Genomic DNA, 20,528 nt, shown 5'->3' with positions numbered 1-20,528 from the left:
AGTTGCATACTGTAATAAAATGGAGAGAAAAAAAAAAAGTAACTCCCAGGAGTTGTGACTACAACAAGAAACTTGTTCTGAATAAATAATACTAATTCAAATAGATCTTCCCTTAATTCTTATCTGACTGCTTTCTTTATGTGAAGCACTTAAGGATCTCTGTACAATCCTTAAAAGTCTGTTTAACCACCACTTCATTTTTTAATGTGTTAATTTGTAAAAGGCATGTTTCAAAGATGCATGTAATCAAAGGTCATGCAATTTAGGAAAGGGCTAATAATATTGTCCATTTCAACATGGAACGCCGGTTGAGCTAAGGCCTGTATTTTGTCTTTCAGTCAAACCAACCTAACAACAGTTGTATTCTCTTTTTCAAAGCAGGCTTTTATGCCACCTTAAACCTTTCACAAAATAGCAGGAGTTTCACTGTGCTAGTTACCCTAGTTGGATTCTTTTCCAGCATTCATATATAAATTAAGCAAAAAGGGACAAAATTTTCAGAAGTCATGAACCTTTTTTACACTGGAGATGATAACAGAGAAGGACTTATTATTACATTGTCTGGATTGGTAGATTTTCATATAAAGATACTACAAGCAAGCTTCTATCCTACAAAGATTTATATCATACTTTACTACAGAGTTGTTTTTTGTTTTTTTTTTTTTGTATCTTTTGGTCATATCCTGGTAGTAGAACAACAAACAAATGTAATCCAATAACAGTTTTACAGAGCTTCAGCTTCTACACCTATCATGCTAGTTAAATTCCTAGTTTGATAAAACACATCTTTACCCTGTTAAGATTCAGTGTTCCACTTTCTGTTGTACAATTTATCCTGTGGTAAAAATGCACAGTAGCTGTTCAGAAAGCTTAAAGTATTGTTTCAGCAGGGATGAGTTCTTCAAAATATTCTTGCCTACCTCTACATTCTCTTGGAGACCAATTTGCAACTTTGAACAAAAAAAAATTAAAAGACGAAACTAAGGAGCCTCAGCACCAAGCCCTCTACTATTTCTAGATTTTTTACAGTAAAACTAAAAAAGAGGGAAGCAGAGGGGAAGGTAAGCATTCCAGTGAAGATGATAGAGATCCATATGAAAGTTTCTACTAAAGCTGTATTTCCAGAAATCCCCGAAGTATTAATGTGTACTTTGGTACATGAGACTAATGCTGTGAGGTTTTAAAGAATTGTTTTGTTTTTAGGTCACATTGGGATGCTTCAAGCTACTCAAATGACTCAAGAAGTTACAATCAGAGATTTGGAATCAGAAAAGTCTAGACTGAAAGAAAAAMTATCCCAACTGGAAGAGGAAAGAAACTTATTGCAAAGCAAAACACAGAGCCTAGATGAGCGACAAAGGCAGCAGATTTTGGCATTGGAGAAGGTTAAACAACTTATTGGCTTTAAATGAGTAAAAACAGAAGGCATAGAATTCTAAGTAGAAATTTGATTTGTTTTATTTTTGAGTCTGAAGTGACTGGAGTAGGAACAGTAGTAGTATGTTCCAAGTGTACCTCGTGTAACATCATAGAATGGCTAATGTAGATTGTGTATGGCAGGTCTGGTGTTATCTGTTTCAACTAAAGTGAAGGCAGAGGGAAGACAGGTTAGATGTTACTCAGACTATTTGGGGCATCTTTTAAACAATTTCATTTAGATTATGACGTGCTTAGATGCCTAATCTCTGAAGTGTCTCGGTAGGAAGAAAGAAAAAGAAGTCAAATAAAAATGAGAAAGCAATGTTCTGAAAATGCACTGAACGTTTGAAAATGATGAACTGAAATTTTCAGTAGGTTTGGTACCTGTTGGCTATTTCCACAGAGTAAATAAAGCAAAAGATAGATTTTAATAATAGATCTAATATCTAATGCGCAGGTATACTGAAGCTACTTTTCTGGTTGTTGAATGATTTAGTCAGATAAACTGGGCAAACACTAAGCACTATATTTTATATGAGGGTTAATATTTGTAGACATAAGTACACTTTCTGTATTTTTTTTTCCTCTTATAGGAGTGGAGTTTGGGTCTTTTACTCTTTATTAGAAATAATTTGGATCTGAGATAAAAGGTTAAAAAATTATTTTGCCTGTTTCTTATAGAAAGTAAATGAAGCAAGGGAGACACAACGGGAATATTATGAGAAGGAGCTGGTAAAATTGCAGGCAAGATTGGAAGGAGAGGCTGCACAGTTAAAGGAGGCTCACTCTAAGACCTTGGAAGAATTGGCATGGAAACACCATACTGCAATTGAGGCTGCTCACACTAATGCTAACAAGGATAAGAAAAAACTGCAGATGGTAGGTCTCTTTTCCTGAATAATAAAATATGTTCCAGAAAGAAAATGATATAATTTGAACCTTGTACTGGATCATTTTTATTGTATGGCAAGTTTCATTTGGACCTATCTGGAAATGTGCTGAGCCTTTTTGAAGACACTATAAGATATACCCTATCTGAATTCATTAATGGTTGAGGAAAAAAAGAACATTCGTACTCTTATTTGCCTGCATAGAGAGGAGAGATTCTTAAACTCATTACAACTTTCTTTGCAGTGAAGACTACTACTTTTGAGCTTGGTAGGTGGTTTTTCCAGTCTTTGTAACCCATATTCAGAATGGTGGTTTTATTGCTCAAAGTCAGTTCTACTGAAGGAGCTGAAAGATTTTGTTACTCTAATATTTATTTAAAATTTTCATAAACAGTTCAGAGGTTCAGAAAGGTAATATCTTAGTACTTGACTTTATGCATACTCAGGAGGAGGCAACAGCTGTGCATAACTTGTATTGTAAAACTATGCAACTGTGTGTCAACTATAAATTTACCTTTAAGTGGAATCCTGAAACTGATGGGCTTTCTTGTTTCACAAAGTTGGCCTTTTCTTTCTTGGGATAAATGAGAGGACCAATTTTGGAATATTATTCCCTATTCTGATTGTATATACATTATACACAAATTCTGCTGCATACAGTAGATACAGGGTAAGTACTAATTGTTTAATTTATGCTTTTGTTATGCTCCTTTGGGGGGTGTCCACTTGAAATATACCAAGAAATGTAGTAATAGGCAGTGATACACATCTTAAACTGATTTTTTTTTTAATTTTTATTTTACTAGAGTGTTGCTTTTTTTAATTTTATTTGGAATAAATCCCAAGGAGTTTTTAATGTCTTTCAGGAATAATAATAGCTCTTAGAGAAGATAATGGAAAAATCAGATGCATATATTGTGTGTGTGTGTGACTTTTAAAGTACTTGCTATAATAACAGTCTCTCTTTAAGGGTTTCTGAGAATATTTTTCTTTCAACTCTCAGCCAATACATTCTTAGGCTAAAATGSACAGTTACTTTCACAAGTAGTGCCCTATTCTCTCTCTTTTTCAACTTTTATTTTGCTAGATTAAGCTACTTTGCCAACTTTAGTATCCTTTCTTTCCTAAGTACCACAGGCTCCCACCTACTCCCAACTTGATCAGCAATTTCAGAGGCTTTTTTCGTGACTCTCTTGTTACAGTAAATTGTGAAGATCCCTGAACTTGCTTAGGTGTTGCAAAAAGTCTTGCTTCTGGAACTGAGCATGTACTACTTTATCCCACTTTTTACAGGAAATGTTACATACTTGGATTTAGATGAAACATGTATGATACGTACTTCAACTTTCTACCTGGAAGTTCAAAACCATTTCAGAACAATAATATGAAATATTTTGTTTGCAAAATATAACATGGGAACTTTGATAGTGCATACTGTGTTTTTCTTCCTCCTTAAAAAAAAATTAAACTAAACTTCAGTGAAATCAATACGAGTTTGCAAAACATTTAAACTTTCTGTGGCATTACCTTTTCTTACAGAAATGGTTTGCTGAGGTTTTAACCTCCATTTGTTCAGCTCTTCCTATAAAATCCCTTATGGTACACAATAGGTGAAGAATACTGATCTGTGCACACTCTTTTTAGTGACAATGTTCTGTTGATTCATTTAAGCTTCTTGATCCTATCTTTTCTTTCAACTGAGCGCGTGTGCATTACTTGCTCAATAGTACACTGCTAGTGAGGAAGTGACTTTCCTCTCTTGCCTGAAAAGACATGCATATGCTTAACATAAGGCCTTAGTTCCTAGGAAGGAGATGAAGTTCAGTTTTGTTTTAACGAAAGAATTTATTGCAAACTCTAGGCACATTTTTCTTCCCAGACTTTGTAATTCTAGAGCTCCTTTGTCTTGTGAGTTATTCCTATTATTGTTATACCATGGTTGATTCGTGATCTGCTGCAATCTCCAGAAAAAATACCGTTTACAGGAGAAAAAAAAACAAACAGCCCCCTCCCCCCCCCCCCCCCCCACACACACACACAAAAAGCCAAGCCTGTCATGCTACCCAGTACTGTTTACAGAGATCTTGGAAGCTTGAAAGATGCTTCTTCAAAGTCACTGGAGCCTGAGTCAGGACTGTATTTTTTTAAATGGATCGTGTAAATCCTGTGTAACCAGAGCTGTTTATGGTTGTCAGTAAGAAACATTTAATCATCCATGATATTTAGCAGCAACAATAAATTTATCATTATCATTATTAAAGACCAAGAAAATGCATAGTACTTAGAAAAAAATCTAGAAGTTTCTCTGTCTAAAAAAGCATTATGTTCAGGCAGCTTCCACCTTTGAGCTTTTTACTTCGATGCATGACATCTGTTTTTTGCCTTACTTCTYGAGCTTTTGTAAAAGTAATATCAAGTTACTTTAGGAACTTAATTAGTGTTTTAAAAATTAAATGCATGAGCAGAAAAGGAAAGAAAAGCGTGGTAATTGTTCACAACTTTGCTTTGTCGTCTTTGGACTGATGCCTGCATGTTCTCATTCCTGGTCTTTACTCTTTTGTAAAAGAAAACTTGTCTGCAGGAACATTAGTTGTGGGTTCAGTAAACAAATATTTATCTGTAGAAGAATTAGTTTTTAACTATAATAAATAGTTTTCCATCTTTTCTTAAGAAAGGGGAAATGAATTGTTCGTAGTAAAACGTGTAGGTAATTCTCTGTGCTACTCTAAGCAGTACTGATTAGTATAAATTGGTCCTGAAATATGGCGTACTTGAACAGATGAAAATTCCTATTTGTGCAGTCTTGAGCACTAGCTTTAACTTTTGAAATCTTATTTTCTCAGTGTTCAGTGTAGGACTCACTAATATCTAGAATGGGTCAGAGAGCAAGAGAATAACTTCATTAACTCCTGAAACTGCCCTCGCTCTGAGGATTTTCCATTTGAAGAAAAAGTCAAATGCAGAAGAAGCATGATGTCCCGTATACTTAAAGAAATGGTTCAGTGGTGAATGTTTTGCTATTTCATCAAGTTCTGAAGTAAAAACTTACCCATTTTTAGTCCAACAAAAATCTGTTGCTAACTTGTAATGTCTTTTTACTGCCTGAAAAGGAGACTGTCTCCAAGTTGAGGTAGTTCATATTTCAAATTAGTTGAACACGGTGGTTATAAATACTTGTTTAATTTGGTCTTGTACAGCAACTGGAAGAAATCTGCTACTGTAAATTATTGACATAAAATGTAATTTTTAAGACATGAACATTAAGTGGATACAAAAGAGTAATAAGAGAGATGAAGGTATTGGCAGAAATGATGGTTCAGATTAAAATTCTGCTCACTGCTTGTTCTGCTCTGGAGTAATTATCTGTGTAGAACCATCCAATGTACTTTCAATTCAAGTATTTGGATGTTATGGGAATAATAACATTGGAATGCGAGCAAATACAGTAAAACTTTGAGGTTACAAGGACAGGGAATTTTCGTTTTTRCAGATGTTATTTAACTAATGGCAGTTCTTGTTAGAATCATGATTAGTATAGAATACTGTAGAATATTGTGAATTATTTCCCTTTGTTGTTACATGTCTCAAGTAGGCTTATTCTGTGTTACATTTGTATTTGAGATATGCAGCAGAGGAAACTGCAGTTCTGTTGACTCCCTTTCTATAGACCTGTGCGGCTTGCAATTTGTAAGCAAGATCTGAGCAAGCTGAAGGTGTTAGAACAGTCATAACCAAGAAGGCTGTAGAAGAGAACATCACATTTATGGTACAGAAGAATTATCCATACTCCTTTGGGTTTGATATGGGTTTGATTTCAGTCCTACTTGCCATTACATGAGTGCTGAAAAGAAGAATTTTAAGCTTATACTCTAGATCAGTTTCCCAAACTGTTTTTGGGTACCAATAGCGATATACTTATTAAAGTGAAGTAAGTGGAAGTTCCCTGAACAGCTGAATATGTGTCAGACATCCAGCAGGGGCCTATTAAAGCTGCTGCTGATCCTGGTACTCAGACAAACTATGTTTGGGAACCCTTGTCAAAGTTCGCTGAAGTTAGGAGAATCTTTCTGGGGCCCAGTGAGCCTTGGATCAGACTCTTGATATTGACCATTAGGGACCCAATGGAAGGAAATGTCCATGACAGGCTTAGTCATAGATAGTTGAACTCCAGACTAAAGAGATTTTTCTTGTTATATGGTTGTTCTGTTAAAATACTTTTGCTCTAGACACTGATGGCTTAGGGAAAGTAATTTACTAAGAGCCATTATTGCCCTCTGTAATTAATTCCAGTGGTTTTCAATACATAGGCAAAAAGACGGACTATAACTGATGGAAATATTTGATGTTTTTCAGGTGGTTATTGTAGCAGTGATGTTTTTATCAATTTACTCAGTTAATTGTGTTCTGGCTACCTTAATTTTTTTTTTTTTTGAGTGAGACGTTGAAAGCAATTTAGAGAATAAAACAAAAGGGATCAGAAAATATTTGTTCTCAAGTCATTAAGTTAGTTGAAACAGGAGACATCTCTATAAATGTGAGAAAAGTGAAATATGATTCTAGTAAGGGAAAAGATAATGTTACTGAGTTCTGGATTCTGCCATTTTCTAATAATCAGTGTCATTTGTCTTTTCTGCCATTCTCAGCACATCTTGTGGTGTTTGAGTAATTCAAGAAACAGGCTGYGTCAAATGGTGAAAAGAGTTGAACCTGGTATGAGGAAGAATCATGGTAGAAGGAGCTGTGGGACAGAGGACATGAGAATTTATTGGGACTGAAAGACTAGGAAAGGCTTCTGGGGTATGGAAATCTTTGGAAAGACTGGGACATGAAGAGAATTCTAAAGGACTAGAAGCAGTCTCAGTGTGAAGAAATGGCTTTAATATCTTGTAGCTTCACTTTTTCCATCTATAAAATGAACTGTAAAAATGGCATCCGTTCATAGGAGAATTATGAAAATAGAGCTGCTAATAATTTTTCATTGCACAGCTGTACTGACAGGTATAAAAGAACCGATTATTCAGCTATCAGAATAGGGTGTGAATAACACCAGTGAAGTTTTCCATACTGCAGATTTCACAATGAGAGCAAGTAGAAATTGAGCAAGTGTCACTTAATGAGAATCATTTGTCCCATGTGGTGAATGATCTGGGTCCAGTGAAGAAAGCGTGTGCTTGTCGAATTATGTTGTATGGTAATGTATTATACAAATTGTAACCCTCATCTTTGGTCACTTCATGGAAGCAACTTCTACTATGCACAAAAACATTATGCAAGCAGGATATATGCAACTTAAAGTATTTATTGCCTATTGCACATGATAGCTAGAACTAATGAGCTGCTAGGCTTAATGTGCTTACCACTCCCAGTGAAACACCTGATGTGTCTTTGCTGGCCAGGCAATTGTTAATCAGATGGGGAAGGGTTGGCCTCCATTGCTTCTTGGAAAGGGCTGGTCTTCAGTGACACTTGAGYTGCTGTCTTCTAATTCCCTGGTTTTCCTCTTGAATTCTTGAGCTGTTAACTCTGCCTGTCTCAGCAATCTTACCGATGTCTGCAGCTGTACCTGTTGTATCTTGCATGGCTCTAGCCTGCATACTTTCTCATAGCCATTTCTAAGACATTATTGATTTCTCAGAAGTCTGAGCCAAGGACTACAGAGATGCACTGAATCAAAGCGAGGCCTTGCATTGCAGCTGAATTTCTAGGAGGGAGTTAATAACGGAGCCTGTAGCTGCATAGAAACTTAGAAATCTTTCATTACCTAGCTTTGGAGCACCTTACTTGAAACCTTAATTTTCTTTAAAGGTAACTTCGTGGTATAATATATCTTAGGGTATATTCCACCAAAATATGCAATAATGCTCTTAATTTTTTCATGTGTTTCATGTTAACTATTTATATGAAAGAAGTTGCTCATATAAAAACACTTTATATTTTGAGTATTAATAAATTGAAGCTGAGACAAGTTTATGGTTTTCTTAAGAAAAAATTCCAAACAAAAATTCCAACATATGACACAGGCTTATGTAAGAGAAATACAATTTACCYAGTAAAATTGCTTTCAGAATTTGATTAATATTACTTCACAGAAATTGAGTGAAAACAGAGGTGTTATTTGATTCTTTCATCATAGCTGAACTTACATAGACTGTTGCTTTTGTTGGATTCTATCTGTAAACTATGTAAGCTTTACAATATGCTTTTTTTTTTTCTTTTAGTTTATAGTAACAGCATAAAAAATTTCCCAAAGCTCAATATGGATTTTAAGTTCTACTGTTTGGGGATTATACTAAAATGTAGATGCATAAAGGCTGAAAGAGACGCATATCATCAGCGCAATTTTTTAAGAATTGAAGGTTTTGCGGGAATGTGAAAGTAGATATAGTTTTAATGGGCTTTGCTAATACAGTGCAAAGTRAAGCTAGTAATAGAGAAAGAAGTCCTATATTTCTTTATTTCATGATTAATCAAGGATGTTAAATTAGAAAATAAACTGAAAAATTAAGACCTCCAATGTAACATGAAATAATTGTTCATATTATAACACTTTAAGGAAAGGACATTTCTTTCTTGAGGTCAGGAATGTGATTTATATCAAGAAGAATTTTAGTGTGGTACCCCTGTACTACATGATGACCTTGTGGCAGGTGTTTGATGTTTCTTCCATCCTTCTCATTTCTGAAGGAGTTGGAGCAGCAGTTTGAGAAGGAAAAACTACACCTGGAGGAGGATAAGAGTCAGCTTCGACAGCAGCTGGAAAACCTGCGGGAAGAACTGACAACCAAACTGACTTCAGCCAATCAGGAGGCAAGAATTAACTTAATCGTATCAGCTGACAGTCATGTGCATTAGAACACATTTAATCAATGGTGTTCTCATACTCCATTGATGTTTAGAGTCCAGTACTAGGCCAGGCTTGTAATGTTCAGCCTGTTCAGCGCATTGTGTCTGTTTAAAGTGAAATATCCTTCAAATATGATAAGCTAGTGGACTGCTTCTGAGCAATGATTTTGTCTCTTACAAAAATAATGAAGCAAAAGAGATTTAAGTAAAAAGGAACCAGTGTAAACAGTCTTGTTTATTTTAACTCTGCTTATCTTCATATTAAATACTCGGATCTCTACACACACAGTATTTTGAGAGACAGAGAAAAATTAACCCATATTTTAAACACATATTTGTTCATTATTAATGTATTGTAAATCCTGGTTAGCTTCTTAACTTGCAGATGGTCTTTAAATATTTCCAACAAAAGATGACATGTAATGCTTATTTGTTCTAAAAGTATTTGCTGTGTATCAATATACTGATATATGCAGTCTGTTTTAATTCTACTCTGTCTCAGTATAGTTTTATTTCTGAATACATAATTTGAGAAATTGATGAATTCAAGCTTTCGCTTGGCTGTAATGTACGTGTTTTTAAACTAGTCTCAGAAAAATGATTAATGAATGAATACCCTAGAAACATATGCTGTTGATATCAAAGGCACCAGCTAGAATGATGCAGCTTGAAGGTATCACTCAGTTTTCAGGGCAGTTTTTTGAGTTTTTCATTTTTCAGGTAGGAATTCTCATTCAGGTAATAATATTTCATAGGAAATTACTAGTTGTAGTTGCATATAATGCAAAGGAGCATAGACAAGTGCTCAGGATTTAATCTTTTTCTGACATATGCTTAACATACAAAGGCAATGACCTAGACTTCTGCAGAAACTTCATTTCCTACTAGCTGCTATTTTTTGGTGCCTTCCCCCTGTCATTTCCCCTCCTGCTGCTGTTCTGTTTTTCCAGCCTGTATATTTAAATAGTTTTTACTTCCCAATGGGTGGTGAACAATGTTCACTCTAATATTCTTATTGTTTGAGAAATGRGGAGCTGAAGCACAAATAGGCAGAGATAAGTGCAATGTTACATAGCAGTTACGAAAATGATCGCATTATGTTCTACAGATATTTGAGCTTTAAATGGGCTAATTCACAGGCAGGTAGCAATCTGAAGACAAAGAAGAATGTATCCTAGCACAAGTTAATTTACCCGAACACAGGTATCTGAGCTGGCAGATTAGAGTTTATGCATTTCAAAATAGTGGTTCTTATGATTTTAATTTGTATACAACATGCTTTCTTCCAATAAAACTACAGGTAATTTCAAAACTTTTACATAACCTAGTTCCTTGCAAAGTGCTTCAAATATAGGTTGGATTTTTTTGTAAAATCCTTTAATCTGAATCTTTATGTTTGAATTTATAATATTACAGAATTTCATTTTCTAATTCATGATCATTAAGTGATATAAAAGGAGAAGGGACTGTGCAATGAAAATAAATAGTTTAGGATGGAATTAGAAATCTCTAGAAGAAAATGAAACCACGATGATTTTTGGCTGCCATTAGTAGTAATTATGTTTGTTTGCTTATTTATTTATTTATTTATTTATTTTGCATGTTGTAGGTGTGTCGTCTACAAGACCTAGTAAGAAAAAGTGAACAAGGCCTTGGTACTGCAGAAGGACATATCTCCAGTCTTCAAGAAGCTCAGGAAATACTCCAAAAAGAACTAGAGTTAACTAGAGCAAGACTGCGAGAAACTACAGATTCATTGTATAATGTTGAGGTAACCATAATGTTGGAGAATAAATTATRCAAAATAATGTCATAGTGATTTTGGTCTTGTTTTCAGAATGGCAAGACGTGTTATAATGTACCTATTATAAAGGGAATTTCATGTGGCTTCACTAAAAAGAGGCATTTCCCATTTCATTTTCAAGTAGAGGTCAAAAACCTGGAAAAAAAAAAGTGGGGGTTTGAGGGGGTTTGGGGGGTTTTTGTAACAAGTCTGTTATTAAACGGTTATAGCTACAAATACATCTCTCTGGTTAATAGAAACTTTAGCTGCCAAAGTACAGTATGTCCCTACAAAATATATCCAGAATCAGATTTTTCAGAGACTTGAGTTAACAGAATTTCATGAGAAGGTAAAAGGGATACGTATTACACCAGTGCTATTCCAGGCAGTTTTATGTCTTTGTGCAGAACAAAAGTTCTAGAGCTTATTAGCTCTAGAATCCACTAAAACCTTTTTTATTTTTTATTTTTATTTATTTATTTATTAATGTAGGCTTAACATCATACCATATTTTCCTCAAATAATGGCCACAGTCATTTTGGGCCTAAATTTAGAATTTTAGATGATCCTTGAAAACAGTTTAAAGATGTAGGATATGATACTTTGAAAGATGGCAGACTTTCATCCAGAAAGTTAGAATACCTTACACAATTGAAACAATTCATTTGTCTAAGCATAGCTGCATATTGCCATTTTAGATGTGTTAGCTATATTGAACGGCCTCCGGCTTTTGTTCCAGAAAGGCGCAGGTCTTTTATAAGTCCTGTTGTTTGTCAGCCCTGTGTGGTGTCTTGCACATCTGAGATATGTTTAGGAGTAAATATGATTTTTTCCCATGCTTAATGGGAAAAATTAATCCATTATGCTGCTTAATAATTAAAAATTAGTTCCCCTTTTATTTCCAGTGAAAGAACAGGAAAAAATGTAGTTTATCTAGCAGAATTTAAACTGTAGTACATTGTATATGTTTTCCCATGCTTTAGGCACAAAGTATGGAAGGTGTAAAGCTTCTACACACACAAGACAAGTCTCAGAACTGATCATTTAAAATACATAAACCTCTAAAGTTTTTTTGAGGGGTGGGGAAATCCGGCATTCTGAACTCTAGAATACTGTGGCTGCCTTCACCTACACTATACCTCACCAAAATCCCATAAGAATGGGATATAGTATTTCATTGTATGTTTTTATTTTTATTAAATTTTAAAAGAGAAAAGCAATGACAGGAATGTAAAGTTCTGGAACTGTCAGTTAATCTGCTAGTAGCTCATCGACTTTAATACTAAGTATAACCTTTTCTTTTTCTTTCCTCAAAACACAATGCACATTTATAAGATCACATTAAATATTTGAAGTAGAGCAGCAAATATTCAAGAAAAATATCCCTAAATCTGTTATTGTGCTGGTGTTGTTTTCTTAATAAAAATAGCTTAAAGCAGGATATTGGTGTGTATGTATATATATAATATTTTTTTTTCCAATTTTTTTCAGAAGTGGTATTCGGGTATGCACCCTGTTATAGTTTAGCTTCCCCTGTATTTTTTATAATTTCTCTAAAACTTCCATGTGACTTGCTGGATTGTTCTCTTTTCAACTATTATAATATCTAAATATTCATATAGAGCAGATTACTGGCAATGGCAATTATCTTAGCAGATTTTAAAGTATATATGGAAAAAAAGCCTACAAAGACTCTCTCACTTGAAAAGCTCTAATTAAATTTAGATGCTGGTCATGCATGCTTTTCATGAATAAAGCAAGCACCACTGACATATTCATGTAAGTATGAATTTTAAGTAGTACCTAGTACTATTTTAATACTGTAAAATTTAAACAGTAATTGATATATGAATTCTACAGGTTTTTTCTCTGTTCAGACTAAAACTGTGTTTCTTCCAGGCTTGTACAGTCAAGAAATTGACAGAAGATGTATGAATTTTGTATCTAATCAAATAGCTCAAGCTTTGAATTTCAAGCACTGAACATTCACAGGTTAAAAAAAAAAAAAATCGAAAAAACTCTTGACTGGACAAGACACTGAACAGTCTGCTCTAAAGTTAGTCCTGTGTTAAACAGGTATTCGAGATCTCTGAGGTTCTTTCCAACCTAAGTTATTATGTGATTCAATGTAACGGTTTTGCGATGATTACTTCCAAAGTGACTTACTGTAAACTTGCTTTTTGTAGGAATGCAGAATTATGTTCCCTAAGTAAGAAATATCAGCATAAATAAAGGCATTAGCTGGTATAATTATGAATTACACTGTGAAAGTTATAGTTCAAGGCTTGTAAGTCAACTGTAACTGACATTTTATTATAAATGCATTCATTTGAGGTTTGAAATACTTTTTTGCTGCTGATCAGTCTCTATTGTGAAGTTTGTGTTTGCAGGGAGAACTAGATCAGGAGAGACAACAACATGAGGCAATGATTGCTGCCATGAGAGAAGAGGAAAAGTTCAAAGTTGACAGAATGGCCCATGACTTGGAAATAAAATGGACAGAAAATCTTCGGCAAGTGTTAATTTTTGTCTCTTATTCTTTCAGTAAGAAAGAAAGTATATACAAATGTTATAGCAAGTGAAACATAAATCAAAGGGTTTTGTTACTGTCTGAGCTTTTCAAACTACTACTTAGTTTGTCTTATTTATTTTTCCCTTTTTATACAAGGTCAAGGTATTATACATACAAGCTTATAATATATATACTTATATATACAAGGTATTTTAATTATTTGGCCTTTGCTTTTAGACAGGAATGTAATAAGCTTCGTGAAGAGCTGAGGCTTCAGCATGAAGAAGATAAAAAGGCAGCCATGACTCAGCTATTACAGCTGAAAGAACGTGAAAAAAATGCAGCCAGGGATGGATGGCAAAAAAAAGTTGAAGACCTTTTAGACCAGGTAACTATGATGCCTCTTTGAGGGTTGGAAGGCCATTACAATTTGGTTGCTGGTGTTTTATTACCTACTAACTACATGAAACTCGTTGTGACACTTGTCTTTAGAATGAAGTGGGTTAACATGATACTTTTTAAGCCTAATCACTACTGAAAGTTTTGAGTAATGGTGTGGATTCTGTTGGTTGGTTGGYTTTTGGGGGGATTGGGGATTGGAGGTGGTGGGAGGAGTTTACAGTCTTATCTCTTCACTGTAAGATTTTTTTTTGATTCTCTGTTTGCTTACATACTCGATTGCAAATGTTTACCAATGCTAATTGTTTGCTGATGACCCTTATCTTTACAAAAACAATACTGTACAAAGCACTGAAAAGTCAGAACATCTCTTAGTTTCTACAACACATTTAATACACCTGTGTCCTCTCTTGAGTAGCTTCAAACATTATTTTGGGATAGTTTTTGATAAATATTGATTTTTAATTGCAACTGATATTTAGAATAATACCAGCTAGATAATTCACAGAAATTACTGTGTTTGTACTTTTTCCAAAGTGCTGTAGCACTGATTTTGTTGACTACAGCTTGAAAGAATAGCTGAATATGAACAAGTATATTTTAAAATAAGAGAAACAGATTTTGGAAATCATTAAATGTATGTGATTTCAATGTATTATTGTAGGATGGCTTAAAACTTTCTGTCTACTTCGAGAATTCAAATAACTGAACCTGCACTTGATTAAAGGTTCCTATAGGAACATATTTCCTGTGTTTTGCCACCAAGGAGATTTAAGCTTGTAAAATTCTGTAACTTAGGCTCATAAAATCTGGAGGCTTTCGAAGTTCTTGGTCTGTTACTTTTTATGATGTGAACATAATAAAAGACTTGGACTCATTTAAGTTTTTTAAGTTTCATTTATTGCCTTTACCCAAGCTTCATTTATTCTCTTTGCTTCAATCTATAGATAGCATTTTCTCTAGTAAAGTACAATTCAAAAGTGATACGACAACAAAAATGTTAATCTTTATGTAGTTTTAATGTACTTCTAAAATACTTTGCTTATTTCTTTTTTCCTTTTAAAACTTCCATAGTAAAACTAATCTATGGTTTCAGAATGGAAAATCTTTATGTAGTAATAGTTTTCTCCTGATGGCAATACACAAAGGGTAACCTCTAAGAGTTGTACTGAAATGATTCATAGACTTATGTAGGTTGAAAGAGACCTCAGGAAGTCATCTAGTTCAGCCTCCTGCTCAAAGCCGAGCTGGCACTGAGTTTAAACCAGATTGCTTAGGGCTTTGTCCAGTCAGGTCTTGATAGCATTAAAGGACAGAGATTCCACAGCATCTCTGCATAATCTCTTCTAGTGCTTAATTATCCTCATGGTGAATTTTTTTTTTCCTTGTATCCAATCAGAACCTCCTCTGCTTTGGTTTATGACCATTGTCTTTCATTGTCACATTGTGCACTGCTGTAAAGAACCTGGATCTGTCTTCATGGTAACCTCCTAATAGGTATTGGGAAGCTATTAAGTCCCTCCAAAACCACCTTCTCTTCAGACTGAACTAACCCAGTCCCCTCAGCCTCTCTTCGCAGAACATGTGCTCCAGCCCCCAGCCATCTCAGTGGTGGCTCTCCACTGAACTTGTTCAAGTTTATCAACATGCATCTTGTACTGGGGCAACCAAAGCTGGATGAAGTGTTCCAGATCCACAGTCTTAACAAGTGCCAAGTCAAGGGGACTAATTGTTTCCCTCGACCTACTGGCTACATATGCTTCTGTACAGCCAGTACGTTTGCTGGGGCAAACTGTTGACTCATGTTTAGCCCTACTGTCAACCAGGAACTCCAGACTCTTTTCTGCAGAGCTGCTATGCAGCCAGTCAGACCCCAGTCTGTACTAGTGCTGGGGATTAGTCCATCCCAGGTGCAGGACTTTGCATTTCTCTTGGTTGAATTTCATAGGTTCCTGCTGGTCCATTCTTCTAACATGTATAAGTCCCTGTGTATGACATCCTTGTCCTTAAATGTATTGTCTGCTCCACCTCTCCCTACCCCAGTTTGATGTCATCCACAAACTCAATGAGGGTAAATTTGGTTTCTTCCTTCAGATCATTGATAATGATATTGAAAAAGATAGGTCCTGGTATAGACCCCTTAGGAGCTCTACTTGTAATAGGACCTCAGGTAGAGTGTGAACCATTAGCTACTATCCTTTGAGCCTGATAATCCAGCCAGGTTTCACCCATCTGGTAGTCCTCACATCTAAATCATAATGTCACWACTCAGATACAAGGCTGTTAAAAGCCTTGCTGAAGTCAAAGTGGATAACAGCCATTTCTCCTCCCCTTCTCCGCAAATCTTGTCATTTCAGTAGAGAAGAAAATTAGAGGTAGCATTTTTGTTACGGAGGAGAGTGGGAGATTTGTGGTATGAGTGTTTTATAAAACAAAGATGACTTACAGACTTCTGATGCATTGGTCTGGAATGATGGTATTCTGAGTGGAAACTGCATTGGGCCTGCTTTGACACTTCAGGAACTAATCCAATAAGGCTAGCTCTGCTTGGCAGTCTGTAAATGTGTAAAAAGGCTGCGTAACCCAAAGGGTTCACAGTTTAGTTTAAACAGTCTGGAGATAGACAAAAATAAGATTGTTCTGCTGTTATTGTATAATTAAAAAAAAAAAAAAGTTAGCAGCCCTGGGATGAATCCACATTTTTCAATCTGAGTCTGTTGCAAGGATGTCTGTTCATCTCTATCTCCACCTAACTACACTTAAGTAGAACAGCCCAAGATACTGTAGTAGAATTAAAAAGATGTGAATTTGTTACACCCAGCCCCAGTCGTCTTTAGTGGGGAGATGCATTTAAAACCCATTTGAGAGGCAGGAAGTCTATGTAAGAATTAGGAAGAGAGCAGAGATCTGACACATCTTTTTGCAATTCAGATGTTTACACTTGAAGCATTACTCTGGTCTATACCAACAGTACTATATAATGATTTGTCAGAATTATATAAGAGCATTTGCATTTCTGCACATTCATCTGTAAACTCTTAACTTGACAGAAAATGTTGTTTATGTGCTGCTTTATGTGGAGAAAGTATCTGGAGCTAGACCCTTTTGTCATATAAATTCTGTTCAGAAATGAATTGATCATCAGAATGTTGCAGTATAAATATCAGATCCAGAAGGAGCTAATAAATGTGAATTATTCAAATAAAGCAATGTCATAAGAAATTATTTCTAGAGAAAAGGAAGATGAAACATATTGGAATGATGTAACTTAAATTTAAAGGACTTAAGCATGATTTTTGGCAGATTGAAAAAGTACTATGTCCAGTGCAAAATAGTGAAAATGACATGCTTGACTTCATTATCATAATCTAACTTCTTTTTAATATGGAAAATATTGTGTTGCTTTATAAATTGATCATATACTTTCACTTCTACTGATGTGTTATATTCCAATATGTATTAATGCATCTCATATTTGATTGTAAAAAAAAAAAAAAAATCAATTTAGAGAAGTGTAACAACTGACCTGAAGTAAAGGAATGGTTATGTAAGCGGAGAGTTTAAAAAGTTGGCTTAGATAAGTAGAGAGGAGTAAAGTGAGACAGCATAGTTATATAAACTGAAGAAAAGTATAGTATAGGGTATGCCCATTTGGTATCCTGCTGATTAGTGCCAGAAAAAAAAAGAGAAGAAAGACTGCTGATTCCAACTGATTTATGGCCATGAAGTATTTAAGATTTTTGTGTGTGTTATACTAATTGACAAATTTTTGCCTTCTATGGGTTGCTGCACTTTTGGTAAATGACATTTAGCTCTGATGTAAAGCAAGATAGTATTTTTCTTTTATACCATTAATATTAAGTGGTCCCTCATAGAATGCATGCAGGATTATTGTTATAACAGTATGTTATGAGTAAAGTAACTTCTGCAAGAAAAAATGCTATTTGGCCAATCAAGTGCTTAAACACATTTTTGCCAGTTGTAAAGCATCATTTACCATCTACAGTTAATGTGGTTGGTAGGTTAAGTGGATCAGTATCTAGAGACCAAGTCTTAAAAAGAAAGTGCTTTTCCTTTTTTCCTTGTAAATTTTACAAAATATCAATCCATGTGAGAGTTTCTTCATGAAATATGCAGAGAATTCAGATGCATTAGCTTCTTGCTCTTTTTCTTTTAGCTGTGGAATGCACTTTTAACATTTTTCTTAAAAAATATTTTACTGCTGAGAAAGCTTCAGTCATGAACAAAATAGAATTTTCTTTTTTAAAATACGATGTGTTCTCTGTTCTCCTTATTTGTGTAGTGCAAACTTCAACTTTGAGGAGAACTTAACTCATGCATTTAAGACATGCATCTTCTTATCTATCTCTTGTTCTCATAAATGTTTCTTTCTGTAAAATTTCAGGTGCCCTGATTGCTGATGAGTTTTTYTCAATTTGAGCAAATGTTGGTGTCTTCTTTACTTATCAAACACATATCGCACTAAAATGAAAGAAATGTTTTTGTCAGCTTTTTTGCTTTACTTACCATTATATTACTAAGTAGTAGTGACAGTTGTCTTTCTAACTTTGTCAGTTTTTTCCACACTGTAAGTACCATCTTGTATTAATGGAAATACTAGAAGTATTACAGTGAGAATGGACAAAAGTATACTGTTTATTTTTTCTCCTCCAAAGGTTTTCTCCTATTTTGAAAAAGATGGTAGAAGATTTCTATTCAAAGAGTTTGGTTCTATGGTGGAGTCTTTTCCTTTTAAAACATCTTGAAAGTGGATATGAGAACCTTTTGTAAAATATATATATATATTTTATGTATATGTACACACATGAAAATATAAAAATATTTCCTTCTGATATAGATTATTCAAATCTGTAGTTTTCAGAAGATTTACAACTCATTCATAGGGTCTTAAAAATAAATGAGAAGTAATTAGTAGATCTTCATTTCTTTAGAGGTCATTTCTTGGGGATCCAGGTAATTAATGCAGTTCGATCTAAGAAGTGAAACATTAGAGATTGGATTGGGAGGGAGGGTTGGGGATAGCAGGGATCAACAAAAGGAACTCTAGAGTCACTGTCCACCCTTGGGTCTCTCAGAACTTCATTTGGTTCAAAAGTGCAATTAGATTGGTAAAAACCAGCTAAAGGATGCTAATTTTAAGGAAATGCTGAGGAGGAATTTTGAATTCTCTAAAATCTACCAGTATTGTCTTCCTCTTTATTGTGAATTAAAATATCTGTCTCCCACCTCTAGCAAACAAGTTCTGGTTTACATGGTTTTAGAACATATGTTTCCAAGCTTAGCTGATTTGAAATGCTGTATGCATATTCAGGGGACTGCATACCTTTCCGTCCTGGTACGCCTTACATAACAAAGTAGGACCCAAGGCTTCTTATTTTCTTCCCTATTGCTGCAGCCCAGGTCACCAGTGAACTTTTTTTCCTGTCATGTGCAGCTTGCCTTGTCCTTCTCTCATATTCTGATTTGCAATTGCAAGTCCTGGCCACTGACTGTACCCTTGCTGATGAAGTGGAGTATTGTAGAAAAGTCATGAAGCTATTATGCATGTCTGAAAATGGCTGTTGATCAGTCTTCTACCTGAGGTGCATCTGACAGTTATTGCTAGGTCATTATTTGCCTGGGTGGGGTGGTTACCACAGAGCTGACCTGCATCCACACAAGCAGAATCAGGATATACCACTTTCTCAACACAAGGATTAGTGGCATGTTCCACGGTCTGGGTAACCATTGGTTTAGAAGATTTGCTGTTGAATGGTTGCTGGAAATTTCTACAAGAGAAGACCTGCATATGCTCTATATCCCTTTCCCAAAGGAAGGGAAATCAACTCTTAGAATACCATTGTTTTACTCTGTCTCCTTTCACTTGATCTTGCCATAAGCACAGTAAAGGCTTGTCTGATCGAAATCAGATAGAATGTAAACTTCAAGTAACCTGCTTCTCCATGCTAGTTCCCTGTTTGGGCTTTCTTGTATTCAAATAATACTGGTAAGTCTAACATGATGTCTAGTGGATGATAAGCGTCTCCTCACAGGGATTTGGGGCAAGATTTAAAAAGCACTTACAAATCTAAAATGCTGAAATGCAAAAGAATTAAAAAAAAAATGCTATTAAGGAGAGAGCAAACAAATGGCACCTGGACAAGGAGTTAAAGATAAGGTTATATTATCTTTTTCCATCTTTAGATATTTGTTCTTTTTCCAAAGGGACACCACTTTCTGCAGCTCTTGGGAACTTCACAGAATCACAGAATGGTTGAGGTTGAAAGGGACCTCTGGAGATCATCTAGTCCAACCCCTCTGCTCAAGCAGGGTCACCTAGAGCACATTGCACAGGATCCTGTCCAGGCAGGTTTTGAATATCTCCAGAGAAGGAGATTCCACAACCTCTCTGGGCAACCTGTTCCAGTGCTCTGTCACCCTCACAGGGAAAAAGTTTTTCCTCATGTTCAGATGGAACCTGTGTTTCAGTTTGTGCCCGTTGCCTCTTGTCCTGTCGCTGGGCACCACTGAAACAGTCTGGCTCCATCCTCTTGACACCCTCCCTTTAGATATTTGTACACATTGATAAGATCTCCTCTCAGCCTTCTCTTCTCCTGGCTGAACAGGCCCAGCTCTCTCAGCCTKTCCTCATAAGAGAGATGCTCCAGTCCCCTAATCATCT

The 20,528-nt window shown here is 35.3% G+C and overlaps 1 protein-coding gene across 1 annotated transcript in view; it reads left to right on the top strand.

The window, feature by feature from the left end:
* Positions 1 to 1,203: 1,203 nt before the first annotated feature.
* The window catches only part of FAM184A (family with sequence similarity 184 member A), a gene marked incomplete at its 5' end in the record, with an annotated part of 52,257 nt that continues 32,932 nt past the window's right edge, over positions 1,204 to 20,528 (top strand). The window contains 6 exons of the mRNA XM_026079256.1: positions 1,204 to 1,385; positions 2,101 to 2,298; positions 8,994 to 9,116; positions 10,762 to 10,923; positions 13,326 to 13,451; positions 13,689 to 13,835. Of these exons, the coding sequence (XP_025935041.1) occupies positions 1,204 to 1,385; positions 2,101 to 2,298; positions 8,994 to 9,116; positions 10,762 to 10,923; positions 13,326 to 13,451; positions 13,689 to 13,835 (938 nt within the window). The remainder of the gene's footprint in view (positions 1,386 to 2,100; positions 2,299 to 8,993; positions 9,117 to 10,761; positions 10,924 to 13,325; positions 13,452 to 13,688; positions 13,836 to 20,528) is intronic.

This window comes from Apteryx rowi, unplaced genomic scaffold (genome assembly GCF_003343035.1).
Source record: "Apteryx rowi isolate R43461 unplaced genomic scaffold, aptRow1 scaffold_1142, whole genome shotgun sequence".
NCBI lineage: Eukaryota > Metazoa > Chordata > Aves > Apterygiformes > Apterygidae > Apteryx > Apteryx rowi.
The sequence above is the reverse complement of the archived record's forward strand: the minus strand, read 5'-3'. Positions and strand labels throughout refer to the sequence as shown.